The following is a 15,224-nucleotide window of genomic DNA, read 5'->3' as shown; positions in this document are numbered from 1 at the left end:
CTGTCTTTCTCTGTCCCTCAAATAAATGTTAAAAAAAATTTTTTTTAAAAGCTATTAAGAACGGGAGAATATTTTCCAAACATATATCTGTGAATACTGTTTATAATTAAACTCTGAAACTTATGAGTTCCATTGAATCTGAGCACACACTGTGTCACTACTCGAGAGAAATAATAGAACACTAGAACAGGTTCTAGAATCCTGCAAACCAATCCCACCTCTGCTACTCCCATGACCCCAGAGTGGGAACGGGTCAGAATCAACTCTCTTGAGTATAGGGTGCCATGTAACTCTCTCATATCTATTAGTAAGTCTTCGTGATTAGAGATGACCTCTCCCCCAACCCATTGAATTACATGAGATTATAATGGCCATCTGCAGTTTGAGTGATATTTGGTTTTGATATTTAAATATTAATGGACATGGATCTTATTCCTTCTGATTGGGAGATGATAGCCATGTTTCTGAAATTGATTATTGATAGGACACCTTGTATCACAGTCACTTTGAGTGTTAGCCATCATGGGATTGACCATTATAGAATCCTAGAGTTCTAGAGTTGAAAAGAGAGTTTATCTCTTTTTGCCTAACTCCAGGCAATAATATCTCTGAAAAATTGGCCTCTCATCTTTCCTTGAACACATCCTATAGCATAGAGTTCACTGTAGAAGGCATGTGCATAGCAGCCCTGTTGTAAACTTGGTATCCAATTGCCCAGTTCAAATCCAGGCTCTGCTACCTTAATGCATACTTTGTGCAAGTATGACTTACTTGAACTGTCTCAGCCCTGGTTTTCTCTTCTGAAACAGAGAAAATAGTAATACCTTCCTAATCGGAGTGTGAAAGAATTAAATGAAAATATATTGAAAGACTTGATCTTAATCCTTTTCATCATCACTACCATCATCATTGTAAAATACACTGTTTCATCAAAAGCCTATTTTAGAGGTTAGCCAGATAGGACGATGACAAGACAGGTTAAGGCACAATACGAGAGTACGTTCCTTGATACTCAAGTCTCCCCCTCTCTTCTTCCCTAGGAAACTGCTCAAAGAACTCATGCCAGTGGGACTTACAGCTTCCTTGATCGGGCTCAGCATTCAGTAAGTGCGACCGCTTTTGAACCTTCATTACATAAATACATCTATTTCTTTGATCGTGTTTGCGATGAAAAGCTCTCTTCTGCAGGCCTGAAGTTCCCACAAACACTGTGCTGCCTGCCTGTGTCTTTCTTTTCTGCTCTCCTGCATTGGATTCAGAGGTGAGAGGATGAAGTGCCAGGCAGAACCCCCACAAGGAACACAGGAAATGTTTGTGCGCATTGGGGGATTAACCCTACCACTGCTGGCTGGAGGTTAAATTAAAATGTGCTTTTCTTGTCCATTTGTTCCCTAAGCTTTTCTCATTAGGAGATATCTTGTCCCTCTCTCCCAGCTGCATGACCCTGCAAAGTAGAAAGAAATGCCAGCAAAAACAGATCAGTAAGTGAGACCACATATTTCTTGAGGCATTTAAGAACAATTCATTTTGCACCAGAATACAATTCCTACTATATAAAAATTACTGCAGAAAAAGAAATTCTGTACTTTTAAGATGCTGGGGTACATTTCAGAAATTTCATTTGTTTTTAGCAAGTAAGCACTTTCTGCCGTCTGCCGTTCTCATTGTGCACAAGGACTTTATTTCTGGTGAAGCCAGCAGTATTTTCTCCGGTTTCCCCGACTCCTTTTTTATGAGACGCTAGCATTTGAGGTGTTGGTGTTGGTGCACGGGACATCACCTCTCCTCTGCAGTAGTTCTGCTGGCGAAGAACAATCTATCATAATTTAACCACAAACATCAAAGTTTTAAAGGCTAACTAAAGGAAATACTTAGTTTTTTCAAGATGCAGCTTCCTTGGTAAGGTTTCAGAATTTTACAAAAAATACATTCTACTTCTGAGATGGGTGGCGTATAATTTGATACATCAAATATCATAAAGGGGCAGGTGGAATCAGAGACTGTGGGACTCCAGGCCTGGAAGAGGCTGATCAAAGGGAATTCTTTTGCCCTCAGTGGTAACGCATGACTCCCCTTTTTGCTACGGAATTTGCATATGTGAATGATAGAAGGAGGAGGAGGCAGAAAGAAAGAAAAAGATGGTGTATTTGCTGTTTGTAATATCAGAGTGACTCACTGTGACCCTGATCAGCTAAAGCTTGTATCACACAGGAGATTAGACCCACAGCTTTTGTTCCTAATAATAAAGGAAATTTCGTGTCTAATTCCCTACATGCCACATCTATCTTTCATTGCCTTTGAAGTTCAGGCTACAGCGTTTTCTGAAAACTGCAAGGTTTTGTAAGTGGAAAGGAGAGGCTGTTTGGCATGAAGTCTGTTTGGTGTAAAGTTAAATATGCATGTTACTTTATCTTCTTCTGTTTCAAGCAATATCCTTGCTTCCCTTCTTTGTGGTGCTGGAGCAGACAAGGTAGAGATGGAGGAGGAAGGTTTCAGGATGTGTTTTCAGATTATGTGTGACCCTCCCGCCTTTCTCTCTACCTTCTCAACATGATACAAATTACTGCTTCTCAGAAAGGAATTCATGTTCCATCCCTGGATTGGGGCTGAAATTTCTAACCTAGGGGAGGCTCTGGTCCCCGAGATAATTAGTACAGCGTTGTAAGGAGCTCATGTTAATTTGTCTTTGGGTATGGTATTTCCATATCTACGATTGCAGTCTAAAGAGAAAAAAAAATTATTAATTTGCTGCTCTACACCAGTGTGTAGATATCTGATAATTTAAGAAAAAATAAAAAAGGAAGAAATGGAAAAACTCCTCACTGGGGATATTTAGAGCAGCTGCCCAATTTCTGTGTACCTAATAGATTTCAATGCTTACCTTGTGGTCCTAGCTTCCCTGGAGCAGTGAACCTCAGTCAACATCTGGGGCCAAGGGGTTACATCCCCTACAACAGAGATCGAGTTCTGGGAGGTTGCTTCATGGTCAAGAAAGCAGATGGCCTGACGTCTACATTGGCTGTGTGTCTGGGTGTTGGGTTCGCCTCACCAGTAACATTGCTGCTTAGGAAACTGCCCCTCATGGGATTTTACTGGAAGCAACAGTCTTGGTTTTAGAATTTGCACACATCTAACGTTGTGCCTGCACTGATGTGACTATCCTATGGTGGTCTGAGTTAGGGTTTTGAGGTCTCTGTTGGCTTTAGAAAATCAATGTTCATTTACTACTTCCAAAGTCTGGTTATCTTTCATTGTTTATTCTTTTCCAGAATGTTCCATTTGCATTGGTGCCCTTTGGCACAGATTGGCTGGTGTATATGATACAGAGCTGTTTTGCACATTCTGATGTCTTTGTAGGATTGTAGGTCTCCACATCCCTTTGTGATCTGTATACACAAAGGAGAGCCACAGCAGGCTGGTGGTTGTAGGGTCACTGGTTGAACTTCAGCTTCAGAGTAATTTCTTAGAAGTTTTTATTATGTATTTATTTATTTAAAAGTTAATTTATTTATTTTTAGAGAGAGAAACAGAGAGAGGGAGAATCCCAAGCAAGCTCCATGCTATCAGCATGAAGTCTTACATGGGGCTTGATCCCACAAACTGTGGGATAATGACCTGAGCTGAAATCAAGAGTCAGACACTCAACCGACTGAACCACCCAGGCGCCCCTAATTTCCTACAACCTTTAAATTTAAGTTCCAGTGGAAGCCTTCCTTAGATCTCTATTTCCTGCCAGATTATACTTCCCTTGGCATGCTATGTCAGAGGTATAATTAATTAACCAAAAATTAATTTAATGTTTTCCTTTTGTCCAGTGCTATCCAAAAGAACTCTATGTCATGGTAGGAATCTTCTTTATCTTTGCTGTCCAGTATGGTAACCAGTAGCCAGATATGACCACTGAGCGCTGGAAATGTGGCTATTGTAACCAAGGAACTAAGTTTATCATTTTGTTTATTTTTAGTTATTTTAAATTTAAACAGTGTCATGTGGCTAGTAATAATCTATCACATTGGATGGGGCAGCTCGAGACTGGAGGCCCTGTCAGTACAGGGGGCCAGTTCTGAAATTTGTTTCCTTGCATTCATGCTGATACTTAGCTGATAAATACCAGTGTGGACATTGGTTGGTGAATTGCTGCTGTCCCCAGGCCCCTAAGCACCTTTATTCCCTGTGATTCCATGTGCATTATGCCCGTACATGAACCTTGATCCTGAACAAAAGAGTTAATGACCCTCAAATGTCATACAATGTGTTTGTTCTCACTGGTTGGTATCTGTCATACACTGGTTATTAGAGCATATAACCTCTGATTATAGCCACATCTACTGAAGTATTGTCTGTAATAGGTAATCAGTACTTGCTGGACATAGCTATGGGTGAGAACATGGGGGGATGAATAGATGGATGGACACATCTCACCTTCTGATGGAGCGTTATGTAAGTGGGAGAAACAGAATTGAGTCTAGACAGTAGACCCATCTGGATCTCCATGATGGCTGCCTTTTGCCTTGTACTTCCTACTCTAATTCTTGTTTATAGCTCTGACTTCTGCTTTGTCAAGGCCTAGATAGGCCTAGAGCGACAGACTCCAAATCTGTGACTGAATTCCAGTGTGCTGTGCAGCACAAATTGCTGTACATCTTCACTTACTTCTTTTTAAAAAAATTTTTTTTAATGTTTATTTTATTTTTTGAGACAGAGAGAGAGAGAAAGAGTGTGAGTAGGGGAGGGGCAGAGAGAGAGAGGGAGACACAGAATCCGAAGCAGGCTCCAGGCTCCAAGCCATCAGCACAGAGCCCGATGTGGGGTGGAACTCACAAGCTGTGAGATCATGACCTGAGCTGAAGTCAGATGCTCAACGGACCGAGCTACCCATGTGCCTCACATCTTCAGTTACTTCTGCTGTCACTTTGGGCTCCAAATGCTTAACACTGACATCAGACCACACCCTATGCTCTCCCCTCTGGATGCTACTCTGTCCCCAGGTACCCCAGTCCCAAGCTTCAGTCACCACCGATTTTGTCTTGCTCTTCACCCACCACCCGAGGAGTGAGGCTTTGATCTGGACCTTCTGGAACCCCTAATTCCATTCCCTCTTTTGGCGTATCACTCTAGGTGCTACTTCCTCAAGTGGCTGTGGTTTTAATGCCCAAAGCCACCATCCTCTGGACTCCATCCTACATGTTGGAGGACTACTGTTCCCCAAGCATGAATATCATCTAGTTACTTGTTCAGTTAGCTAAGTTTGTCTCTAATATTCTGCCTTCTCTTTGAGAATCCCTAGATAACATATTTCCACCAAGCATGTTGATCTCTTGACTTGCAAATGTGTTTACTTCCTGACTTCAAAATTTGTCACCTGTGGTCTTACCAGCCAAAGTAACCCTTCCTTATTCTTATTGTACACTTTGGTGTATATCTCAGTTAAGACCCTCCTGTTGAATATGTGTACTTTAATTCCTTGATTCCCCTTGTAGGGTAAAGAAAATACTAAGCCTGTTTTCATTGTAGACGTGTGACCCCGTGATATTTTTAGAATCTGGACTAGGTGGAGCAAGCAAAGAGTAGAACAGCCTAAGCGTGAACTGGAAAAGAAAGAGTAATGATTATCTTCAGGAAGTGGTTAAAAGTCAGCATGTTGGCTAGAAATGGGGTGGTCAGCCTTCAGCTGAATACAGGAGGGAGAGGAAGCAAGAGCATGAGCAATGTAAGAACATTAATTTAAATGATGGCCAGGCCTGGGGTGGGTTTTGTGCCAATTGACTTAGAGTTTCATGGTGTAGAGGGCACACCAAAAGACACTCTCTTCTGACCTTCCCATGTGCTCTGACACTTGACCACCCACCACCACACATCCATATTCACACATTCCATCGGTGTATCTCTTGTCTGTCGTAAGCTGCTGCATAGCCAACTCAGTAAAATCCTTCCTGTTCCTCCTCGCTTCCCTCTTCTACAAAGGAATAAGGAACTTGGGATCTTTTTGATTTAATGAGTATATGAGACTGTGAAGCAAGAGAGTATAGGTAGATAAATAAAAAAAGAAAAACAATTTTCTTTCACTCCCTTATTGTTAGAACAGAGGAAGATTAAAAAAAAATGAAAGTTACAAGGAAACTGTGTATGATTATTGGATTTCAGGACCATGGATAAAAAATAGAGAAGCCCTGGGGCTCCTGGGTGGTTCAGTTAGTTAAATGTCTGAATCTTGATTTCGGTTCATGTCATGATCTCACATTTCAGGTTTATGAGTTCAAGCATTGGGCTCTATGTTGATGGTGCAGAACCTGCTTGGGGTTCCCTCTCTCTGCCCCTTCCCTACTTGTTCTCTCTCTTTCTCTCTACAAAATAAATAAACTTTTTAAAAAAAGAGAGAGAGAGAGAAGGGGCACCTGGGTGGCTCAGTCTGTTAAGGGTCTGACTCTCGATTTTGGCTCAGGTCATGATCTCACAGTTTATGGGATCGAGCCCCATGTTGGGCTTCTGTGCTGACAGCATGTGGAGCCTACTTGGGATTCTCTCTCTCCTTCTGTCTCTATCCCTCCCTTGCTTGTGCTCTCTAAACAAACAAACAAAGAAACAAACAAACTTTAAAAAAAAAAGAGCCTGAAGTCGCACCCACTATCTGCCTCGTTATTCTCCATCATTTCACCCAGCTCAAGTATTACACAGCACTCCTTACATGCTCTAATTATTGTATTTATTGCTTCTGCATTTCCTGCCTCCTCCACTTGTACTAGAGGATCTCTGAAGGCATGATGTGTCTCTGTCTTGCTTACCACTCTATCCCGGACACCCGCAAAAGTGGCAAGTGCACATAGACAAAGAATTAATTCTTTTTCTTTTTTAGTTTATTTATTTTTAGAGACAGAGTGTGAACGAGTAGGGGAGAGGCAGAGGGAAAGAAAGAGAGAATCCCAAAGCAGGCTCTGCACTGTCGGCACAGAGCCCGATGGGGGGCTTGAACCCACAAACCATGAGATCATGAGCCAAAGTCAGACAATTAACTGACTGAGCCACCCAGGAGCCCTGAGATAATGATTTCTTGAGTTGCATCGATTATTGCTGTGAAAGATGATCACTTTTTGCATTTTGAAACCATTCTTTTGTCATCCATAACCCCTCACAGTCCTCCCTTACCATACTTTCCAATCTAGATCAATCTTTGAAAAATCAAGAGTCAGGCTAATGGCCTGACTTTATGACCACGTGATCCTTTTTTTAAAAGTTTATTTATTTATTTTGAAGTGGGGGAGGAGCAGAGAGAGAGAGAGACAGAGAGAATCCCAAGCAGGCTCCATACTGTCAGCATGGGTGACAGCATGGGTGTCCGAGTGGGGCCCAACCCAGGAGCCATGAGATCATGACCTGAGCTGAAGTTGCATGCTTAACCAGCTGAGCCACCCAGGCGCCCCTTTGTGGAGTGACCACGTGATCCTTAACACATTGACCAATCTGACTTAGCTTTCTTCGTTAAATAATCATAAAAACAGTAAGGAATTTAACTGGAATAGTGTGTAACTAAGACCCCTTCCGACTTGGAATTTAGTGAATAAACAAGAAAGACAGAAATGAGGCCACAGGAGAGAAGATTGAAGGAAAGTATCTGAGCCAGGCAGAGAGTAATGAGTTATGGCCAGCAGTGGCTCCTCCCAGCCCCCAATCTGTGGGCAGAAATGAACATATTGTCTTCTGGACAAGAAAGTGAGTATAATAAACTGATGTTGATACGGTTTGATCCACATCCGTTGGTTGCATTATAGGGTGAAAGGAAATGAAAGCACATCTGCTTGTGGCCTCTTCCGCTGGAGCACCTAAGAGTTGAAATCTCTCTTCACCCTGATTATTCATCGCTTCCCAATAGAATGACCTAAGGAGAACAACAAAACAATGACTTGGGGTTTCTGCTAAATCCCTTCACTTAAGCTAAAGATTAGGTCTACTTGCTGTTTCTACCCTGCACTGTAATGTGAGGTTGTTCATCTGAGACACTAGTGAACCTGTAGCAACAGCTGGAAATTGCAAAGGACAAATAAAAACAAGAATGGCTGGTTAATAAGTTATAGAAACAAGGAATTTGGTTTTTCTAAATGAAGGATGCTACAGATTTCTTTTTAGAAGCTCCACAGAAAAAAAGATAAACTTTCTCCTAGAGCTGACAGCCGGAATATATTTTTTTAAGCATGTGGCTAATTTCTTTAGAATTCAGGCAGTTATTTTCACAGATGAAGATTCTTGCCTCAGAAAGTGCCAACCCCAACTGTGTGCTGGGCATACAGTCAGAGGTAAATAAATGGTAACAATGAGAACTATTCAGAGCAATTACATAACTGAGAAATAATCTTCTGCTGGGCTGCCTGTGTATGCATGAGCTTTGGTGAATTCAGTCACTCATTGGACTTCAGTGTCTGTATTTAAGAAGGATAAATTATCTTGAAAAACTGTATTGTGGAACGTTCCAGCTCAGGGTGCCATGACATTGATATTTAAGTTAACATCCTTACCCTGGTAACGTTATCATTCATTCGTTCACTTACAAGTAAGTTTGGATAAATTATCATGTTGAATCTTTGCTGAGAGTGAGGACGTTAAAATGAATGGGGCCCCAAATTTATGGTAAAGTTATAAAATAAAATTTAAAGTAAATAAAACAACCTAAGCTGTGTTGGTTATCATGGATTAGCCAGTCATAGACAGAAGTATATGTTGGGCTCAGAATCCAAGGATATATGATCAGACCCATCTCAGATGTAGGAGAGGTCCAAGAGTCATCCCTCTCACATGTAAATTCTTCTCCATATTCTCAGGTCAGGGTTTTCCTCCCAGAGCTGGCTGGCCTTACTTACCCTTCCCTAAAGTACAGTGCCCTTGTGGGGTGCTTCCTCCCCCAGCAATGACCATTTACACTCCACAGGGCCAGACTCTCCCCACCAAGTCCATAAACCTGCACTCTGTGCAGAATCAATGCCCATTTACAGCTGCTAATGCATTAATAACAGAAACGTCCCTGGCCGTGACCTACCTGAGTCATTACACACTAATCATCGGAGGCAATTTCAAGCAGATTGACTAGTGATCGGTGTCCTCCTGGCGTCCAGGCAGGAGGACACACGGCTGCCTTCACAGCCCCTGAGCAGATGGTCTGAGAGCGTAATCGCACGCTACAGCCGGTGCGGGTCTGACTCAGGAAGGGGAATCTCCATGTCTTGCATGCAAAGCTGTGCTCCCTCACGCAGGGCTCTGCTCCAAGTGCCCGCCTTTCATTTTAGAACAGAATCCAAACTCTCCTCTAAAGACATTGAGGAAACAAGGTTTACCTGTGCCTGAACTGTTCTAGCATGTGCTACTGCCCTGAGGCTGGTTTAATCCTTTTCCCACATTTCCACGTAATCCTTCTCCAGATATGTGCTCCACAGCTGTCGTCATCATGGGCTTGTGATTTGGTGTTATCATTTCTCTTATAATTTCTTCCCTTGAGTTTTAGCTTGGGCTTTCTTTTTTTGATCTTGCTCTAACATTCCCTACGATCATAATTCTAAGGGCTATACAGTGTATCATCAGGGTGATGTCTTGCTCCTTTACTATGGAATATCTAGGACATTTCTGCTCTTTTCACTAACACCATTATTATCAGAGTTAATCACTCAGGATCTGTAGAGTTTTGTTCCTTAGGGTAACTTACTAAAGATAAATACCCCTGAGAGGAATTGTACAGTCAAAGGATATAAGCATCTTTATGACTTTGGATGCGTATCGCTAAATCGCTTTTCAAAATGGACTGTGTTGATTTATAGCCTTTGTCTTTTGGGCTTTCTCCTCTTAGCCGCCTATGTTTTAGTTGCCTAGAATGAGGATTCAGACTAATTGGGGTTAGAAATTTGAATCACACAGACTCTTTACCTTCAAGGAACTCACAGAATAGAGGGAGAAGCCAGATTACAAAAATAATTGCTCTGTGAACTGTTAAAGCCTTAAGGAAGAAGGAACTTCAGAACCCATGGATTTTGGCACAAGACCTTCTTTCTGAAACCAGTGGAGTTCTGGAATCTCTCTCTTTGATGCTATTTCTTGACAAGAGTTTTGTGAGTTTGGAAATCAGGTGTCTGCTGGCTCTCAAGTCTTAGATACCATTGTTTTACCCATAAATTCAGGTATAAGAACTTGTTAATCAGTCTATTTTTATGGACCATCCACTCCAGTACACATTGAAAAAATTTTTGGCAGAAATTCACAAACGTTGTGCACTGCTAAAACAAATAAGCTACGAGTCTTTGGGCCGTGTGCCCAATAAACCCAGTGGGTCACAGCTAGTAGTTCATTGAGATCATGATAAAGGAAGCTGGGGTCTTAGAAAAGCACAAGACATTAAGACAAACAAAGAGAGATTCAAATCTTGGCTCCCTTTTACCACTTCTGCAAACTTGGGAAATTTACTTAACCTTTCCCAGCCCCAATTTCCTGTTCTGTAACGAAGATGACCATGGCAACCCACAGGTTTCTTGTAAAGATTTAAAAAAAGAAAAAAAAAACCCTCCTTTTTGCAGGCGGAGGGTTGTTTTTGGGAAAAGCCCTTTGGGGTGGAAAGTGGGACTCTGAGAACATAACTTTGGCAGTGATTGATTCAGCAAAAGGTAGTAGCAAAAGTAACGCTCCGTTTTAGTTAGAGAAGACCTTGTTCTGCTTCTGGTGGGGAAGAAGAGAGGAGAGGGAGTAAGCATAAAGATCCAGCCTGATGGTAGCTGAGTGAAGGGCTGGGACCCAGAGGAAGCTCGGTTCTACAGTCAATAGAAAGGAAGCTGTTACTACAGTTCAGTTTGAAGCCCTCTTGCCTTGTTGTAACTTAACCCCTCTCTCTGCCCCACGCCCCTATCCCCACAAGAATAAAATTAACCTCTTCCTTCGAAACTGTTAAAATGTTTTCAAGAGTGAGCTTTTAATGGAAGTTCTGGGAAGTGCTGAGTGCCTGCCTAAGACCATGGAGTGGAAAACAGGTGTTGTCCTCTGCAGTTCTGAAGATAAACTGCTCATGTGTTGGAAATCTGCTCATGGGCCTGGCCATGGGCTAAGCATTTTGCGTGCATTCCCTTGTTTTATCCTCACAATGACCTAGTAAGATAGGTCTTGCTAATTCCTGCTGTCTTACAGATGGGAAAGCTGGCCCTTGTGTGGATTGCTCAGAGTCAGATGGCTTGTAAGACTTGGAGCTGGGTTTCTGCTGTAGGGTCCACACCTCTGACTACTGCACTGACCTCTTTCTGTATGCCTGACCCTGGGTCAGAAGTGCCCATGGGACTGTACATTTCATCAAGGAAATAGCGGCAAGGAATTTTGGCTTCACAGGGATTTGTGGAGGGTGATGTCTAAAAATCGCCTCTAATGTCTATCTTGTCTTTATAAGTTTACTTCTCTAAAAAGTAGATTAAATGGATGACTGGTACGAATAAGGAGAAACAATTCTAGAGAGTTCTCATGCCACGTTCTCTTCTCTATGCAAGAAAGACTGCAACATTCTCTGTGGTTACCAGGGACTGTGTATCACACAAGATTCTTGTTAGTACAGGCAAAGTGGAGAGTCACTGAGAGCCACAGCCCTGAGTTTCCTGATGCTCAACATGCCTGTAGCCTCATGATCGTTTGACATTCCCTCAAGGTTTTCAGTGGGCTTTATCTGAAGTTTCATCCTGAGAAATAAAACAAAAAGCACAGATGAAGGACTAACAGGCAAAGAACCGAATTGTGCCTTTGAGATATATACATTATATAATATATATATATGTGTGTGTGTCTACATATATATGTGAGTTTTCACATTAATTTTAATACATATTTTAATAAGGAATTTTGGAGATGGGGTAGTAAAAGGATTGTAACTATTTCAGTCTAGAGTAAAAAAAAAAAAAAAAAAAAAAAAAAAAACCTTATTATTCCGAGCACATGGTCCTGCCACTGCATGGTGCTGGCTGGCACAGATTGCAAGCTTCTTTTCGAAGGCACACTCTGCACACGTTTGAAGAGCCTGCAGGTGCCACACCTGCACCAACCCTCACTGTGCTGAGCTCAAAGTCATCGGCAGTACTTGTCAAACCCTCTATTCCCCCTGTGAGAGTTTTGATCAGGGATGTCGTCACAGGTGAGGAATCAGACCTGGCCTACCATTCCTGTGACTCTCTTCCTCGTACCTTTTCTGTAGGAATTGCTCTCTCGCTGTATCAAGCAGGTGGCTGAGGCTTTCATTCACTCAACACACACACAAGAAATGCTCTTCTTTGCCAGGCGTGGTTCTAGCTGCTGGGGACACAGTGGGAAACAGATAACAACCAAGTTGCCCAAGCCCATGGGCTTAAATTCTCTGACAGTTTCGCGAATAAATGTATAATTATAAATCGTAGTCAGTACTGTGACATAAACACTCAGCACGCCATGAGAGTCGTACAGAGTATAGTAATTTAATCTGGGTGATCAAAGAATTGCTATTAAAGTTGGGAAATTCTAGGGAAGAATCTCTGGGCTGTGGCAAGACATTTGGGGCTTATGAAGAAGAAAAAGAAGGTGTGGTTAGAGCAGAGTGCTGGAACAGTGTTAAAAGAGCTGACAGGGAGAGATATTCATCAGAGGGCAGATTTTAGATTTTACCACAAGTGCCATGGGAAACCATCAAAGGATCAAAAAAAAATAAGAACCGTGATTATATTTATGTTTTTTTTTTTTCAACGTTTATTTATTTTTGGGACAGAGAGAGACAGAGCATGAACGGGGGAGGGGCAGAGAGAGAGGGAGACACAGAATCGGAAACAGGCTCCAGGCTCTGAGCCATCAGCCCAGAGCCCGACGCGGGGCTCGAACTCACGGACCGCGAGATCGTGACCTGGCTGAAGTCGGACGCTTAACCGACTGTGCCACCCAGGCGCCCCTATTTATGTTTTTAAAAGTATTACTCTAGCTATTATACTGAAGAAGGTTTGGATGCAGGCCAAGTGGAAGCAAGAACAGTTAAGAGCTGTATTCAAATAGTCTGGGAAGGCGGGATGATATTGGCTTGACATGGGATTGTAAGTATGGGGATGGAAAAAAGTTCAAGGATCTTATCTGTGTCTCCATCCATCCATCCACTGACCCACCTATCATATCATCCACCATCATCATCATCACCATCTCTTCAACATTGTGTAAAATCCAGTCATTTGCTCAATTCTTTACTGTATCAGTGGCCATCACCAGTATATTCTAAGTTCTGCAGAAATCATGAAGGTGGTTTTGTTTTGTTTTTGTTTTTTTGTTTTGTTTTTCTTTTTTTGTCCTAGGAATGGCTAAATTGTTTCTTCTTCCCCTGTTAAAGTTTGCTTGGAGGTCGTCCTGTTGGCTTCTGCATTCCCCTATGCTGCTGTCACCAGTTTTACCTCAGATGACACCGTTTGCTTTTACATAAGTTTTCATGCATTGAAGTCTGACATTTTTAATAGTTCTGTCACCCGTGTTACAACTGGCTGCTGAAAAGATACGAGTGATGCCTGCAGGAGATGGGGCCATCTCAGCGGTTTGTGTAACACCAATGGGGTGTGAGGTAACAGGAAAATAATTAGTTTAGTTAGATGTAAATGGAAGACAAATGAAGACACCACTAATTTGTGGATGCCTGGGAGCTGGGGTGGCCTGCTTCGTTTAAGATTTAAGGAAGAATAATTGAATCAATAGCTATGAAAATGAAAGCCATATTAGGAGACTTTCATGCAACATATAAGGCGGGAAAACCTAAATTCAATCAACGTGCATTTACTAAGTGCTTCTTACGTACCTGTCACTGTGTGAGGCATTTTAGCCAAACTAAAGGGGGTAAATAATTGCAAGACATAAATAAGGCTTTACACTCTCCGTGGGAAGTCCAGATTTCAGAACATATGAATGCTTCAAGCATATATTACAAAGACTGAGTAGCAATTGTAAGCAACATTAATAGGCAATGCTCTTAGGGACAGCAGGAATAACATTGAATGTAAAACACATTAGTGACTCTGTGACTACGCTTAATTTACTTAACCTCTCTGAACATCAGTTCTCTCCTTTATAAAATGTCTATCACAGCATAGATTGCCATTCCGTCTTCATATATGCACATGCACACATGTGAGTGCACCCACACACGGATGCTGGTCAGGGCTTCTCAGAGCTGCATTGGTGGTGTTGGGGCTGGATGGTAGCTGCAGAAAATGCTCTACACTATACTATTTTGGTGAATTAAATGGAACATTCCAGATGTTCAGAGAAGAGTAAGTCAGCATAAAGCATGTAATGGACTGGAACAGTGTATCATTGTTGGAAAACATATGCCCCCTTCTTTCTATACAATTGGAGAACATATGCAAGTCAGTATATTAGCTGCATCTTACCAAGCATGGACCATTTTAGTAGATATTAGTGTCATTTGAAACCATGCTAAAAGTATTCAGTGTATTTCATTATTGATCCCAATGCCATGCGTTGATATTCTCAAGATTCTAACATCTCTTTCCTAGGGTATGTTCTTGTATGTTGTGGTAAGCTGTTTTCTGCATCCAATACTTCTCATTTGTTGGTTTGTTTTGTCTTAAGATTTCTCCATTTCTAGTCTGTTTTTTATTCACTTTTTGTTAATCTCCCTCTTTACTTTTTTATTCACTGTCTTTTTGTTAATCTCCCTCTTTACCATCATAACTTCTCTCTTGTCTCGCAGTCTTTTATATCATATATCTAATTTTTCATAATTTTTCAGTTTTGATTTTTCAGAGTCATTTTCATGGAATGGTTCAGTCATTTCCTACCCATCTGAAAACTCTTAAAATTGAACTAAAAACATCAGAAAGAGATACAGATATTTTTTTTATGTCGTGTTAAAAACCACCTCAACATTCCCCAAGTGGAGTTACTTACTCTAAACCCCATGTCACCAAATGGAGACTTAATTATAGCTTCAGCTCTCCCAGAAGTGGAATCCTAAGCCAGTAAATTGGGAATCACCTGAGTAGCAACAGTTGGGTCCTCTGCCTGATAGACCCTGCCATCCCCAAAGGAAAGCAACCTTGCCATAACCTTGCCTTCTTTGCATATTTTAACTTCCTTGTTCCAGTTTCCTTCTGTCAGCCTGTAAAAGTCTTTCGTTTTTAATAGCTCCTCAGAGCTCCTTTCTATCTGCTACATTGCAGACTGCCCAATTCATGAATTGTTGAATAAAGCCAGTAAGATCTTTA

General features: G+C 41.6%; 1 protein-coding gene across 22 annotated transcripts in view; it reads left to right on the top strand.

The window, feature by feature from the left end:
- Nucleotides 1–15,224, top strand: part of RBFOX1 (RNA binding fox-1 homolog 1) — a 2,073,113-nt gene that overhangs the window by 856,930 nt on the left and 1,200,959 nt on the right. For all 22 annotated transcript variants that reach the window (XM_086691386.1, XM_086691383.1, XM_086691381.1 and 19 more), the window contains one exon: nt 1,041–1,103. In XM_086691386.1, coding sequence (XP_086547512.1) covers nt 1,041–1,103 — 63 coding nt within the window. The remainder of the gene's footprint in view (nt 1–1,040; nt 1,104–15,224) is intronic.

The sequence above is a fragment of the Puma concolor genome, chromosome E3 (genome assembly GCF_028749965.1).
Source record: "Puma concolor isolate L17-30 chromosome E3, mPumCon1.1.hap2, whole genome shotgun sequence".
Taxonomy (NCBI): domain Eukaryota; kingdom Metazoa; phylum Chordata; class Mammalia; order Carnivora; family Felidae; genus Puma; species Puma concolor.
The sequence above is the reverse complement of the archived record's forward strand: the minus strand, read 5'-3'. Positions and strand labels throughout refer to the sequence as shown.